The following is a 14,989-nucleotide window of genomic DNA, read 5'->3' as shown; positions in this document are numbered from 1 at the left end:
GCCAATCCATTACAGTGGATTAGCTCTAAAATCAGTGTTGGGTTTGTTTGGTGTTGGGTTTTTATTTTCCCTTAACGATACAGTCTCCTGTAAGTCTTTTCTTGGAACATCACTCATGTTCCCAAAGATTTACTCACTATTTTTGGGGATATTACATAGGCTGAAAGAAGCAAAGCTCTAGAACCTGTGAACTATCCTGAACTGAGATCCTGAAACTTTTCTGCCCATGTTGTCTTCAGGATTTGTGCCCCAAACACAAGTTAACCTCTTGTGACAGTGTTTTGCAAGTTCATTGTTAGCATTAATTTCTGTGTCAAGAGATCAGGCTGCACATTTGCTTGAAAACAAATACATGTTGATTTGCCTTTTGTTGCAGAACTCTCTTGCTTTGTTTCTTGGAGAAAACGCTGAGTTCTGTCTAAAAATGAATAAGATGATGAATATTTCTCGTTTTTAACTTAAACTAATTGTAAGTTAATTTTTTTTTTTTCTTTGTAACTTCATACTTTATTAATTTATGTAGGAAGCTTCTTGATGCTGCACCAGTTCTGACTGACCAGAAACCATCAGTCTCTAAGTCTGGACGAAAAATTAAAGGAAGAGGCACAATAGTATGTGACAATTTTATTTATTTCTTTATTTCCTCTCACCCAGAGTAACATCCCTGACTCTGAGCTTTGAATTTCCCTAGAGGGCTTTGTATGACACTTTATTTACACGTTGTAGGATCCAGTTTAGAAAGCATTGAAATCCTGTCAGGTAGTTGATTTTATAACACTTCTTTTCCAACCTTCATGTTACTGTCTCTTAACTGAAAGATTGTTTGGAGAAAAAAAAATACCTAAATGGAATATTTGGGAATATTTATGTAAATAAAGACTTGGGGAAAAATAACTTAAAGCAGAGCGGAATTGGCTTCTGACAGATTTTGGGGGTTTCTTTTTTTTTTCATCATTTTGGCACTTTCTCAGCAAAATTAAGAATGAAAAAAGATGTCATTTAGGGCTGGCAGTTGCAGAAACACATTTTTCTTCCATCTCTTAGTGTCTTTATTAGCACAGTTTCTGTCCAGGTGTGATGTTTTTCAAAATACTTGTTGGTAGGTTCCATGAGACTCCAGAGTGTAAAGTGTGAGAATCAGGGAGGTCCGTGACACCCTGCAATCTTTTAGGCCATTCTTCTGTAAAAGATGTTTTTTAAGTAGTCATTGCTTCAGCTGAAACAATAGTCAAGCTCAGGTTATCTTGATTTTGGTTTTTTATATAAGAAGGATGATTTAAAGCCTTTTGCAATTACCTGGATAAATAAATACATGCATCTTTGTGATTTTATTTTGGGGGACAACACTTTTTTCACCCCATTTTATTGCTTTTATAAGTGGCTCAAAATAATTGAGTCAAATCCAGATGTGCTTTTACTGAGTCAAGGAGGATCTGATTTTCTTCCCAAATTTACCTAAGTGTGTCTCCCACTGGGTAATGGAAAATAATGAGTTAGCAATAGCAGAGTTCTTCTTTCTCTGCTGCACAAGCAGCTCTTGTTGCCTACTTACATGCTCTGCCTAAGCATAATTTTTTACATGTGAAGCTTCATTGCTCTTTTTTGTGAAAGAGTTTGGGGTTATTTTTGTGATTTTTTTTTTTTTGGTGTTCAGTTTCTTATTTTTTTAATTGCTTTAAAGTCACTTAATCTGGATTCCTATTTCTGAAGAGTTGAACAGCAGTAACTTTTGACACGGGGTTTGTCTTTGCTCCTACAAACCATGAAGAGTCTGACTGAAGTGAAACATCTGTGCTTTAGAAACAAGGGTGCTTATCTGCAATAATGGCGTTATTCCAAAAGGGAATCCATGGCCTCTTCCTTCATTCTTCCTTTCATTATTTCCAAAAGCTGGGTGAGCTGCTGGCCTCTCTCAGGCTTTGCAGAATGCTCTATAAGAAGTATAAAAGATGCAGCAGCTGTGTAAGAAACCCTTGCTGCAGCTGTGTGTGTTTGCCGTCCCAGCGCTATCACACCCCGCCGCGGTCGCGCTCCTGCTCCGAGTCAGACGATGAGGAGAGCAGCGAGACCCCTCCCCACTGGAAGGAGGAGATGCAGAGACTGCGGACGTACCGAGCACCCAGCGGGGAGAAGTGGAGCAAAGGAGACAAGTAAGAGCCTCAGCATAGCTCTGAGATGTCCTGGACTTTGGCAAGCCCTCCTTGGTTGTGTAGATGTAACCACGGCAGTACCAGGATGAGAGGAAACGGCCTCAAGTTGTGCCGGGGGAGGTTTAGATTGGATATTAGGAAATTGGTTTTTTCACAGAAAACACTGGAGCAGGCTGCTCAGGGAAGTGCGGAGTCACCACCCCTGGAAGTGTTCAGAAAAAATGTGGAAATGGCACCTGAGGACATGGTTTAATGCTGAACCAGGTGGTGGTGCTGGTGGTTGGACTTGGTGATCTCAAAGGTCTTTTCCAACCTTAAAGATTCAGTAATTTCCTTCTCCTCAAAGTGGATTACGTGGTTTCTTTGCAGTAAAACAATCAAATCCACTAAGCCTTTATTGTTTTAGTTGTGTGTTCTTTCAGCAGTTGCAAACTATGTGATGGATGGAAGTCAGCTCTCCAGAATTCCTGACGGCTTGATACTAAATATGAGCTTCTATCAAATTACAGGAGATAAATCTTCAAAGGAAAACTTAAAAATATTATATTTAACTAGTAGTGCGTAATTGCAAATGTTTCAGATTATTCTTTTTTATGTACTGAGATGTTTTAAAACTTGTATTTAAGTGTGGTTTAAGGATCCTGTTTTGTAGAGGTCAAAGTCCTGCAGACTGAGGTAATTAAAACTTTAAATCTCTTTACACAGGTCCTAAAATATGCAAAACTTGCTTGTGTTGGCTGATTTATTTCTTATGGAGAAGTAGCTCTTGATAGTGATGCAATTCTAGGTCTTAAAATGAGTGTAGGGAACTCAAAGCAATTCTCTGGTCATTGAAGTCTGTGTGCTTGGGTTTATGTAAACTTAATTTTAAATAAGTTTAAAAATACTTAATTTATAGAAATGTTTTTAAAGCTTTTGCACTTAGTCTGGGGTTTGTTTGTTTTCCAGGTTGAGTGACCCCTGTACCAGCAGGTGGGATGAGAGGAGTGCATCCCGGAGATCCAGGTCTTGGTCCCATAACGGTTATGCTGATCTAAGCACTGTGAGATACTCCAGCCATCACAAGAAGCACAGGAAAGAGAAGAAGAAGGTGAAGCATAAAAAGAAATCTAAAAAGCAGAAACATTTCAAGAAGCACAAGCAAACAAAGAAAAAGAAAACATCAGCCTCATCAGATGTAGAATCCTCACATTCCTTCCACAGGAGGACAAAATCATCTTGTGATCGTGAGAGGAAATCTCGTTCTTCCTCATTGTCTTCCAGGCGTTCATCCAGGAGAGACTGGTCTAAATCTGATAAGGAAGACCAGAGCTTGTCATCTTTATCAAGCAGAGGATCTCGATCGTACTACAGGTCCAGATCCAGGTCTAGATCTAAATCAAGATCTTACACCAGAAGAAGTTCTAGATCAAGATCAGCCTCTAAATCATCACGATCTCGAAGTAGGTCACGGTCAAGTTCTAACCCCAGGCAGCAAAAGACTGTTCCCAGTTCTCCACGAAATATTTCAGCACGGTTAAATGACACTAAGCTGACCAAGACTGCTGAGCCTGTCCGAGCAGTGATGCTGCCCAGTGACAAAGTTATCGTGCCACCAGTTGTCCCAGAAAACCTCCCTGTCATACCCTTAAGTGACAGTCCCCCACCTTCAAGGTGGAAACCTGGGCAGAAACCGTGGAAGCCATCGTATGAGCGAATTCAGGAGATGAAAGCTAAAACAACCCACTTAATTCCCACCCAAACTAATTACAATTTAGTGGTCATTAAGGAGGCCAACACTTCTTCCTCCTATCGCAAGCAGGAGAGGAGCTCCGAGAGCGATCGGAGCGGTTATTCCAAAGGCCGCAGCGACAGGAGCTCGGAGAGCTGGCCGAGGTCCAGGAGCAGGTCCTCTCGAAGCCGCTCCTACTCGAGATCTTACTCAAGGTCTAGAAGCCCGTCGAGCTCGAGGACAAAATCTCCTTCTTCTGGCCGGTCACCGTCCCCGAGTAAATACCGCAGTGACAGGTCGGGGTACAGCGAGTCCACGTCTGACTATTCCCTCAGCGATGAGGACAGGCGCAGGAACAAAAGGAAATCCACATCCAGCGATCCCAAAGCTCGGGGCCTCAAACTGAGGCAGGAAGCGAGCTCTGATAGCACTTTGCCTTACAAGCATCCAAAGGACTACGATGAGTCTTCCCAAGGGTTGAAGGAGAGTGACAGTTTGTCATCCTCAGACTTCTCCTCCGACAGCGAGCGCTCCGCCAAAGCCAAAGCGGTCCAAGAAAAAGAAGGCCGCTTTCCGTTAGAAGGGGATGCTGAGAAACAGGATAAAAATAGCTTAAGTTCTGAGAGAGGGGAGGAGAAAGCCAAGGGTGAGCGGGATTCTGATCTCTCCAAAAAGAAAGCAGCTAAGGAGAAATGCTCGGAGCAGCCCAGAGGCGGTGCAAAAACGAAACGCAAATCCTACTCAGGTAGCAAATGGGACTCGGAGTCAAACTCTGAAAGAGGAGAGGCAAAGCATAACAGGGGGGATTCCAGACCCTCCTCTGGGAAAGAAGAAGGAGAGGCCACCTCAGGGTCTGACACGGAGCTTAGTGTTACCAAAAGGATAAAAAAACAATCCAATTCCTCAGAGGGCATTGTGGGTTCTGACTGCGCATGGAAGACGAGCAAACGGTTGTCATCTTCTGAGTCTGAGAGTTCTTGTTCTAGCTCAGCAGACACTCGAAGCAAGTTGAAAAAACACAAACATGGGTTGAAAAAGACTCCTAAAAAATCACATTCCAAAAAAGCAAAAGAAAAATCGAAAGGCAAAAAGGAGAAAAAACACAAAGTCCAGAAAAGAAAAGAAATGTTTCATTGGCAGCCCCCCCTTGAGTTTGGAGAAGAAGAAGATGATGAGATAAATGAAAAGCCGGTTACCAAGGATGATAAAAAAGAAAAGCAGCTTAGCAGGGACATAAAGGATAAAAAACAAGTTTATGAAAAGGATGAAATAATCACAGATAAAATGGGGAATGGTGAAAAGTCATGTGTGAATGAAAACCTTTTAGATAAAAACACCACATGTGGGGCCTCGCCAGATCGCAGCAACCTTAATAAAGAGCCCATTGAAACAAGCACTTCAACTGGTATTTTAAACTCGGGAATAAACGTGGCTGTCTGCAAGAGTGAGATTAAACAAGCTGAAGAAAATAACCAGAATGGGCTGGAAGATGTTATTCAGACAGATGACAACATGGAGATTTGTACTCCGGATCGTAACTCGCCAGGGAAGGTGGATGTGGATGTATTGTCTCCTGTCATTCTCACTGCTAAACCTTTAAATGCTGGTGTAAAAAAAGAGTTGCAGGTTGAGACCCCTGAGCAAGATGCTGTCAAACTGGGAAACAACATAAGAGACTTTATTAATGTTAAAGAAGAAAAAGAAACGGGAAGGCAAGAAAATAACTCTGCCCCTGTGTCTGGTGCTAAAGACTGTAGTTCAAAAAGTGACATTTCTGAAAATACACCAAGCAATATGGTAGACAATAAATGGAAACCTTTGCAAGGTGTTGGTAACTTAAAACCAACAACAATCAGTACGACCACGGAGGTTAAAAATGTACCATCAGCACCAGAGCCTAAACCAGCAGGTTTAAGAATTGAAATAAAAGCAAAAAATAAAGTAAGGCCTGGGTCTCTCTTTGATGAAGTGAGGAAAACAGCCCGGCTAAATCGTCGGCCAAGGAACCAAGAAAGTTCCAGTGAGGAGGAATCTCCGAGCAGAGACGACAACAGCCCTTCCAGGAGTCTCAGCAGGTCACGAAGTAAATCTGAGTCTAAATCCAGACACAGAACCAGGTCCATATCCTACAGTCACTCGAGAAGTCGATCCCGAAGTTCTACATATTCATATAGGTGAGAAGCGTGGGCTGTTCCCACAGCCAGCCCTGGCAAATGGAATGTTCTTGTAATTTCAAGGAAGGCTTTTCAGGTTGTGTTTTTGATTTTTTTTTAACAGCCCCGTGTTAGAGAACTACAGAGTGGTTTGGATTGGAAGGGACCTTAAAGACCATCCATGGGCAGGGACACCTTCCATTATCCCAGGGTGCTCCAAGTCCCATCCAACCTGGTTTTGGACACTTCCAGGGATCCAGGGGCAGCCACAGCTTCTCTGGGCACCCTGTGTCAGTGTGAAGTGACCTCCTTGTCCCTTCATCCCTTGTCCCTAGTCCCTCTCCAGCTCTTCTGGAGTCCCTTTAGGCCCTGCAAGGGGCTCTGAGCTCTCCCTGGGGCCTTGTCCTCTCCAGGTGAACATTCCCAGCTCTCCCAGCCTGGCTCCAGAGCAGAGGGGCTCCAGCCCTTGGATTAACTCAGTGGCCATATCACCTAGCAAGTATGGAATAAATATTTGGCTAGCAAGCTAAAGATTCATGACTTCTGGTTCCCATTTTCTGCTGCTCTTCTCCTCAGCTGTGTTCTCTCTTGGTGTCCTTGGTCGTAGGTCCAGGAGCTACTCGAGGAGCCGGAGCCGGGGCTGGTACAGCCGAGATCGCTCCAGGAGCCGGAGTAGTTCCTACCACAGTTACAAGAGCCGTAGGTGAGTTCATCCAGCTGGAAACGGTGCCAAACATGTTCTCCTCCTCTTTTTCCCCCTCTCCCCCTGCCCTCTTCAGCACTTTTGGTTTCTGTTGACTAAAAACCCCTCTGTGGTTTTGATTTTGTCAGCCGGAGCTACAGCAGGAGCCGATCCCGGAGCAGCTCCTATGGTCACCACAGTCGATCCAGGTATGGACTTGATGCCTTGTGAGGGCTGACCTGGAACAGAGGCTGGACAGAGCTAAAGAATAAAGCAGGGATTTATTCCAAGGCCTCCATGGATCCACCTTGGGCAGCACAAGAGCCCAGCCAGGGCTGCACCCAAGATCAACCCAAATGGTCCCAAAATGCACGAGCGCTCCCGGGGTCTCTCCCTTGGCTCAGCTCTGCTCCATTTGCACCTTGCAGTTCATTGTCCCGTTCCAGCTTTAGCCCAGGCACTCCCACCCTGCTTGTTTTTCTCTCTGCAGCCCACGCTGTTTGTGCTCCTGGGCTGAGATTTGGATCATTTGTCCTTGGTGCCCAGCTGGAGCAGGAATTGTTTTGTCTCCCTGCTCTGTGCAGAGAGCTCAGCATCCCCTGATTTGAAGCTCAGACCCAAACACAAAAGCAGCACAGAACCTGAAAAATAGGAAAGCTGAAACCTGAGGCATCAGATTGTCCTTTTATACAAACTCTGCAAGAAATGTGCTGCCCATCAAATCATCTTAGTATAAGTCTACTTTTATTTACATTTCTTTAAAGTAGACTTTATTATATAATTATTGTATATGAAACTATTATATATTATACATACTACCTAATTTATTATACATACTGTAATACAAATGCATATCCGAATACATATTTATTTATAAAAATACTTCTTAGGATTACTTTTATCTCACAGAATCCCAGAATGGTTTGGGTTAGACAGGACCTTAAAGATTATCCAACCCCTGCCATGGGCAGGGTCACCCTCCCAGACCAGGGTGCTCCAAGCCCCATCCAACCTGGCCTTGGACACTTCCAGGGATCTGCAGTACTTAAAACTATTATTATAACATCATGATGGCAACTTGAATCAAAGCAAAATGAACACAAGACACTTTCAAAAGCTGAAAATAACCAAACCATCCTGGCATTGCAGTTGCAGGTAATGTTAGAACTAGTAGTGAACATATTTGCTTTTGTTTTTTTAAATAATATTGAATTGTAAATGGAATTGCTGGCTTGCTTTCAGAAGTACCAGCAAACAAGAATTTTACTAGAAAAAAGGGGGACAGCACAAAGCTTTATAAATGCTTAGTATGTCCTTCCTAACAAAATTTGAGATTTTTACTGTTACTTTGAAGATTGTTGTTGTGTTGAAACCTTCATAGAGCGTAGAATTGTTTGGCACTTCTTTGAAAATAATTTCTATAGAGCCCCTCATATCTCTATATAAATATCCTTTAAACCAGCATTTACAACAGCATTTTAGACCAGAAATCATGTATTCAGTGTTACTTTTTCCCCCCTTTAAAGCAGGTCCTACACCTATGACAGTTACTACAGCAGGAGTCGGAGCAGGAGCAAGAGGAGCGACAGCTACCGGAGATCTCGGAGCTACGACCGGAGATCCAGGTGGGTCTGGCCCGGCTTGGCTGCACGAGGATTTGCTGAACACAAACAGAGGATGTTTAACAAGGCCAGAGTGCTGCTTTTTCCCCCATAAGAATAAGAAATGCACTCAGCAAAAGTAATAATTCAGACCAAATTCTAATTAAAATCAGAGACTGCGTGTGAGCGAGGCAGTCGGAAGTTCTGACGTTCCAAATAGGAGGATGGGGAAGCACCCAGGGTAGGGGAAAGTTGATTGCCAGTTCATTGTATCCATGCATTCAAAATGAGCAGCTTTTCCCAGGGAAATGAAGTCCCCATCCCTGGAAGGGTTCAGAACTTGTGGCGATGGCATTGAGGACATGGTTTAATAGTGAAGACAGTGGGGCTCGGTTGGCTGGGTGATCTCAAAGGTCTTTGCCAAACCTTAATTAATCAAATAATAGAATCATTATATTTTTAAAATAATATCAAGTGTTTTTTAAAACCCACATAGCTCACAAGATTTAAATTGAGTGCTCTGTTATGGATTAAAAGCTGCCTGGTATGTAAAGAATTCCACTGTATGGCAAATTCTTTTTGGTTGTGCTGCAGAAGTGGATCTAAAACAATCTGGAAGGGAAATTAAAAGTTTTGCTGCAATCCAGATTTAATTTTTAACTTCGTAGAATGTATTTTAAAAGAGCATTTTGACCTGCAAATCTGATGAGTGTAGAATAAAATTTATTCTCCTCAGTCCAGGGGATTTATGTAAGTGTAAGTGAGCACATTTCACAGAGATCAGAGACGTGGAGAGTTGTAGGTACATTTAATATCACTGATGATTTGTTTTATACCTTTTAATATGCCCCCTATTAGTAATAAATCAGGTTTCTCAGACTACTGTACATTTTCATCCTCTCTTCATATAAATTTTTTCACAGCTTTATACCGACTCTTAATGGACTTTGCTGTCACCCATTTGCACAAGACAACTTTCATCTTGTGTTGAAGGGAAAATTAATGAGATTTAATGAAGACTGTGGAAATAAACTTAAAAACCATTGCTGTATTATGTTGAGGAGCTTCAGTGTGGGATTAGGAAATGCTCACCTTTCACTTAGAAAGCTTCCCTTACAGGCAGGGGGCTGGAAAATCTCTGAAAGCTTGTGCTGTGTAATTTGAACATGTCCTGTGGCTTGTCTGAAACCATCTGGGCTCTGTGTTGACATTTGGCCAGGTGCTGAGCTTGGAATTTGTCTGGAGGAGCCAAAACATTTTAAATACAATTTCCACACTGCAGACACACAAACACACCTCTGTTGTGGTTATGAGGCCTAAGTTTTAAGACCCTCCTTCAAACAAGAAAATAAAATATATAAATCAAGGATTTGTGAAATTATCCTAGTTGAGAAATGCTTGCAGTGTAAAATTCCACTTGTTAGAATGCACTTCTCACTCAGCTCAATTAGCTTTCATAAAAACATTAATTTTGCATGGTTTTTAGCTGTAACAGAGAAAGCAAGAAGTTACAGTTTGACTTGAGTTACACAGAGTTTTCAGCATATGAATTTAATGATTTTTCCATCTTGACTATCCTTTAATGAATCCTTCACTTTCCAGAAACACAATCCTGTAAAAGACTGGTGTGTTTTCTTATCTGTAACAATTCTTTGACATGATGAAATTTTAAATTTGAAGCTCAAACTGCAGCTTTGGGGCATTTAAATCTTTTTTCTCCTTGCAGGTCCTACGGCTCCGACAGCGACAGCGATCGCAGCTACTCCAACAACAGGAGCCCCAGTGAGAGCAGCAGATACAGCTGAGAGCCTTCCTTTGAGGATGGAAACTCTGTTCCAGAATTTTTTCAGTGTTATATTCAAAAAAACTCTTCTGACAGCGTCACAAGTGAAGGTTGTTTGCTGAATTAGCTGAAACGTTCCCGTTTAACAGTGAACTCAACTCTGCTTACAGAGAGAAGGACTGAGCTTGACAGCTGATGTTATTTTTTATTTTTTTTTTATGTCAAATGCAACTTTTACAAAATAATAATGAAAAACCCCAGTTTGGTTTCCTTGAATCAGCTTTTCCAAGCCATGAGTTACACTTAGGTGAATTGCTGCTGCCACTTTTTGGGTGCAGCAGTCAGGACTGTCTTCAAGTCTGTTTATAAACACCTTAGGAAAGATGTGCTAGCAACTATTAAACTGTGAAGTCAATTTCTTAAAAAGGCTGCCATTTCTAGTTGAAAATGCTTTTTTTATTGCTGGAAGCTGTTTCCATTCTGTCTTGATGTTGATTATTGCATTCTATACAGGATATAGGTGAGGAAAACAAAGCCTGCCACTCTGTCTTAATCCCTCCTGAACTGTGGTGTTCTGGAATTCTGCTGGAAAAAGGTGAGCTGATGCCCAGTGGGAACTGTCAAACTGACAAGCAGTGAGCAAAAGCGTGATGAATGAGTTTGGAGCTTAATATCCAACTTGTCTAAACTTTTTATGTTTTACAGAGGAATTTTGTGATAAACAGCAATGTCCTTCAGAGACTAAAAATGTGTTTCCAAACACTTCCTGACTTTGATTTCAGTTCCTATTACAGTGCTTGGCGTCCTTCAACACATTTTGAGTGTTGTAAGCCATGAGTGTATCATGAGTTTGTCCAAAGCACTTTTCAAACACTGACATGATGATAATTGTTTGAGAAAACCAGCTATAAAGGTTCCTTCATAAAAGCTCTATCCCATTCACCATAGGGAATATCAGATACTGATATTGCAGATACTGAACTATATCTTGGTAAAGCAGGACTACAAAAATACTGGGATGCCTCATAAAAAGCATGAACAATACCTTCAAAGTAAAGTTTAGTACCAAAAATTACTCTTAAGTTACAGGCAAATGGCTTGCAAAAATATAAATAGACTCAAGCTGAAGACCACTGAGTAATTCTTGCAATATTCTGATTCAGTTGATTTAAAATAATCTGTAAAATTTTTGGGGAGGTTTAGAAAGTTGCGTTCTGAGAACCAGATTTTTTAATGGCATAATGTAACCTGAAAATTGGGGTCTGTAGTGACAAAACAAATGTGGTTTGATTAGAGCCAGTGAGCACTGTTGTACCAAACAGTTTCCGTTGCTGACTTTCTGTAATATCTGGAGATGCTTTCATTTGCTCATTTTCAAATATTGGAAAATATTTTTCTAAATCTCATCAGGACCCAGTAGCTTTGAAAATTAAAAGCAGTAATTTCTCGCTGAGGCAGCAATTCCTTCTCTCTTTGATTGAATTAAGCTCCACAAAATTTGGTGATTTTTTTTTTTGGTACACTTATGAAAAGCAAGTTCAAAGGGAGATGGTGATGATTCCCTCCATTTCTGTCCAGCCACAGCACATTCCTGAAATTGAATTGGCCATGGAGGTTTTTCACTTTTCTAGAAGTACTCAAAACTCTGCTCTTACCCCTTTCTTACACTTAAGAGTTTAGTGACAAAGTGTGTGCATGCAACCCTTCCACCCTTTGGTAAACCTCTGATGTTTTTTAGCATTAAATACATTTAATACCCAAGTCAGGATACATTTACAAACACGTTTCTAACAGCAGGAGCCATCTCTGAGTCCTGAACAAATACTTCAGTCATATTTGTTGCAGATTCATCATTTTCAAACAACTGCAACTTGGTTTTTTTACCTTACTAAGAAAATAGAACTAGAGGGTTCATGATGTTACAAAATATACAAATATAACCATTATTATTCAATACCTATTAGTGAAAATATTGCTCCAGGATCAGATTTTTACCATATTTCAGATTTGACTTTTTAAGGCCAGGAAAAGGTAATAGAAATACGGTCAAACAATTAACTGTAGTTATCAAAAATTACTGCACTGTCACTGAAGTCTTTCATATCTTTAGTCAAAGGTTTATAAAGAAATTCCATCAGGTAGAGAGTGGTTGGGGAGGGGTTGAGGGAAGGGTTGGGGGTATTTTTACTTAGTGAAGTCTGTTAAATTGTGCTTCAGATGGAAAATGTCCCCCTGAGCTGGTTTTCTAACGCTGCTCTATGTTTTTGCAATTTTGTTATTCCAAAGTAGTTGCTGTTTGTAAAATAAACTTTTGTACATATCTGCAAATGCTGTTTTCTCTGCATCTGGAAAAATCCGTGGCGCTGCTTGAAGGAAACGGGCAGGAAAATTAAAAATACACTTTCAGAATCCACTTTTGTCCCTTGCAAGACTCAGACACGAAGTTGTTTTCCTTTTCTTGACCTACATAGGGGAGCTATTCCTCCTCAGCAGGACTCTGGGTTTACATAATAGTCATTGGAGGAACAAATATTTTGAAATGTCCAAGTGATTTGAGGTCTCACCACTTCCTCAAGATCTATAAAAGGTTCCTCTCCTTGGTGAAAAGAAACACTTAATAGATCTCCACGGAAATCTGGGAATGGGCTGAGCTTATCCACTCTGCTGAATCTCCTTCCCAAATACACATTCCCAGATCATCTCCTCAGCACAGTGCAAATGTGCTGTTAGCCCAGGGCAGCAGATGTGGTGGCTTGCAGACTGATCCAGTAGGCTTTCAGACCTTCTGTTCCACAGAAACTGGATTTCAGTGGAAATACTGGCTTTGGCATGAGGTAAGGAGGACGAGGGGAGGTGGTTCCTTGGTGCTTGGTAAGGCCTTCTGTGTGACCTGGATAACCTGGCACTGCCTGACCCTGGAGGGGCACTGGCACCACCACAGAGCAGATGAAACGGTGAGTGTTGGACAAGCTCTCATGTCAGGGCAGCATAAACCAGCTTGTCCTGGAATGACTTGGTTGGAAGGGACATTAAAAGGGACCTTAAAGCCCATCCAGTGCCACCCCTGCCATGGCAGGGACACCTTCCACCATCCCAGGCTGCTCCAAGCCCCATCCATCCTGGCCTTGGGCACTGCCAGGGATCCAGGGGCAGCCACAGCTTCTCTGTGAGACCTGTGCCATTGCAGAGAAAACTGGGAATGTATTCCCATTGTCTCATCTATCCCAGTCCTCTTTCAGTTTGAAGCCATTCCCTGTGTCCTGTCCCTCCAGGCCTTGTCCCCAGTCCCTCTCCAGCTCTCCTGGAGCCCCTTCAGGCCCTGCAAGGGGCTCTGAACTCTCCCTGGAACCTTCTCCTCTCCAGGTGAACATTCCCAGCTCTCCCAGCCTGGCTCCAGCCCTTGGAACATCCCCATGGTCTCCTCTGGACCCCAGAGCTGGACACAGCTGACACAGGGGTGAAGGGGCAGAATCCCCTCCCCGGCAGGCTGATAGAAGTAGTCACCAGCCTTTCTTTCAAGAACACAATGTTTTTGGTGCTTCCAGAGCTGTGTTCCCTGCAGGAGTCAATCCTGGGGATCCCAGGGCTGCTCTCAGGTGCTGCTGCTGTGGAGGTCACGCTGTCACCTTGAGCTGGCTATGGAGGCAGGGCTGGAGCAGTGCTGGGTAAAAATAGAGTGGTGACACCCAGGCATGGCCTGCTCAGGATTGAAACAGGTCTGAAATCCTGCAATGGAGTGAAATTACTCCTCAATTAGGAGTGATTTCATCAAAGAGAAAAAAAAAAGGTCTAAGCAAGGTTTGGTGTGCAGGTCTGGGTTGTTTTGGGAATGGGTTATCCACAGGGTATTGTGGGGTGGCACCAGTTGCAGGTGAGTGCCTTGTCTCAAATAAGACAACATTAAATGAACCATCTGCCTCTCCAACAACTACTTATAAATCCCAGATTTACAAAGCCACGCCATAAACACACTTTCCCTGCCCTCTCTGTGCCAAGAGATTCCCTTCCCACTCTCTCACTTCCAAACAAGGGCTATTTGTCCTTGAACTCGAGGGGAAGGAGCATTCCCAGAGCTCTTCTTGAGGATCCCTGGGTCTGTTGCCGTGGATTAAATTTCTGTTCTGGCTTTGTGTGGTTCCTGATGATCCCACTCAGAGCAGAGTACCATGTTTGGATGACCTTGGGCTGCACCCTGGAATCCCATCTGCTGTCATTCCCAAACGGAACACTGCCTGGGATTTAAATCAGGAGGAGATCGAGCTCTGGGTGCCCCACCCCTGCTTCACATCCATGTAAATAAATAATGCTTTTTTAGGTGGTGGTGAAACAGGAATGATTTTTCCACCTGGTACATTAAAACTGCTTACAAATCATCTGAACAATTAAAGGGACCCAGGCCTGCATTTCATCATATCCAGGAAATCCCTGGGAAGTGGGTGAGATTGCATGAGTGAAATCAGAGGGCCTGTGGCAGGTTTGGGGAGGAGTTTTTAATGAAGGAAATAAATTTCTGGGTTTGTGCTCTGCAAAGATGCTCCTTCTTCAGGCTTTGAAGCTGGATTCATTTCTTCTCCTTCTGTATAAGGAATTGGTGGTTGCATTCCTTGTTGCATATTGTTAGAATTGGAAGTGGATGCACAAAGAAGGGATTTGCATTAATTTGGGATTAATTGATATTTCTGCTGTGTATCTGTGGCGTTGTGTGTTTTTACAAGTTTTATTGTTGTTTCTATTACAAAAGATACCTATTCTCTGTCACTTAGAGAAACGGTTTGATCCTTTGTACCCCCATTCCATCCCCTCAGAACGGTTTCTCCCCAAGTTGTTTACTCCCTACTTTTCCTGCCATTTGACTGTCCCTCAGGATGACAATCCCCCTGTCCCTCCCCTCATCTCCTTAAATGTCCCT

The 14,989-nt window shown here is 42.5% G+C and overlaps 1 protein-coding gene across 16 annotated transcripts in view; it reads left to right on the top strand.

Annotated features, from left to right (window-relative positions):
• The window catches only part of NKTR (natural killer cell triggering receptor), a 39,264-nt gene extending 26,775 nt beyond the window's left edge, over positions 1-12,489 (top strand). For 14 of the 16 annotated variants that reach the window (XM_038127511.1, XM_038127506.1, XM_038127505.1 and 11 more), the window contains 7 exons: positions 524-611; positions 2,005-2,150; positions 3,099-6,035; positions 6,622-6,717; positions 6,846-6,905; positions 8,223-8,321; positions 10,024-12,489. In XM_038127511.1, the coding sequence (XP_037983439.1) occupies positions 524-611; positions 2,005-2,150; positions 3,099-6,035; positions 6,622-6,717; positions 6,846-6,905; positions 8,223-8,321; positions 10,024-10,102 (3,505 nt within the window). In that variant the 3' untranslated portion in view covers positions 10,103-12,489. The remainder of the gene's footprint in view (positions 1-523; positions 612-2,004; positions 2,151-3,098; positions 6,036-6,621; positions 6,718-6,845; positions 6,906-8,222; positions 8,322-10,023) is intronic. The other 2 variants (XM_038127504.1, XM_038127502.1) reach the window with 1 other exon arrangement.
• The last annotated feature ends 2,500 nt before the right edge of the window (positions 12,490-14,989 follow it).

The sequence above is a fragment of the Motacilla alba genome, chromosome 2 (genome assembly GCF_015832195.1).
Source record: "Motacilla alba alba isolate MOTALB_02 chromosome 2, Motacilla_alba_V1.0_pri, whole genome shotgun sequence".
NCBI classification, from domain to species: Eukaryota; Metazoa; Chordata; class Aves; order Passeriformes; family Motacillidae; genus Motacilla; species Motacilla alba.
The sequence above is the reverse complement of the archived record's forward strand: the minus strand, read 5'-3'. Positions and strand labels throughout refer to the sequence as shown.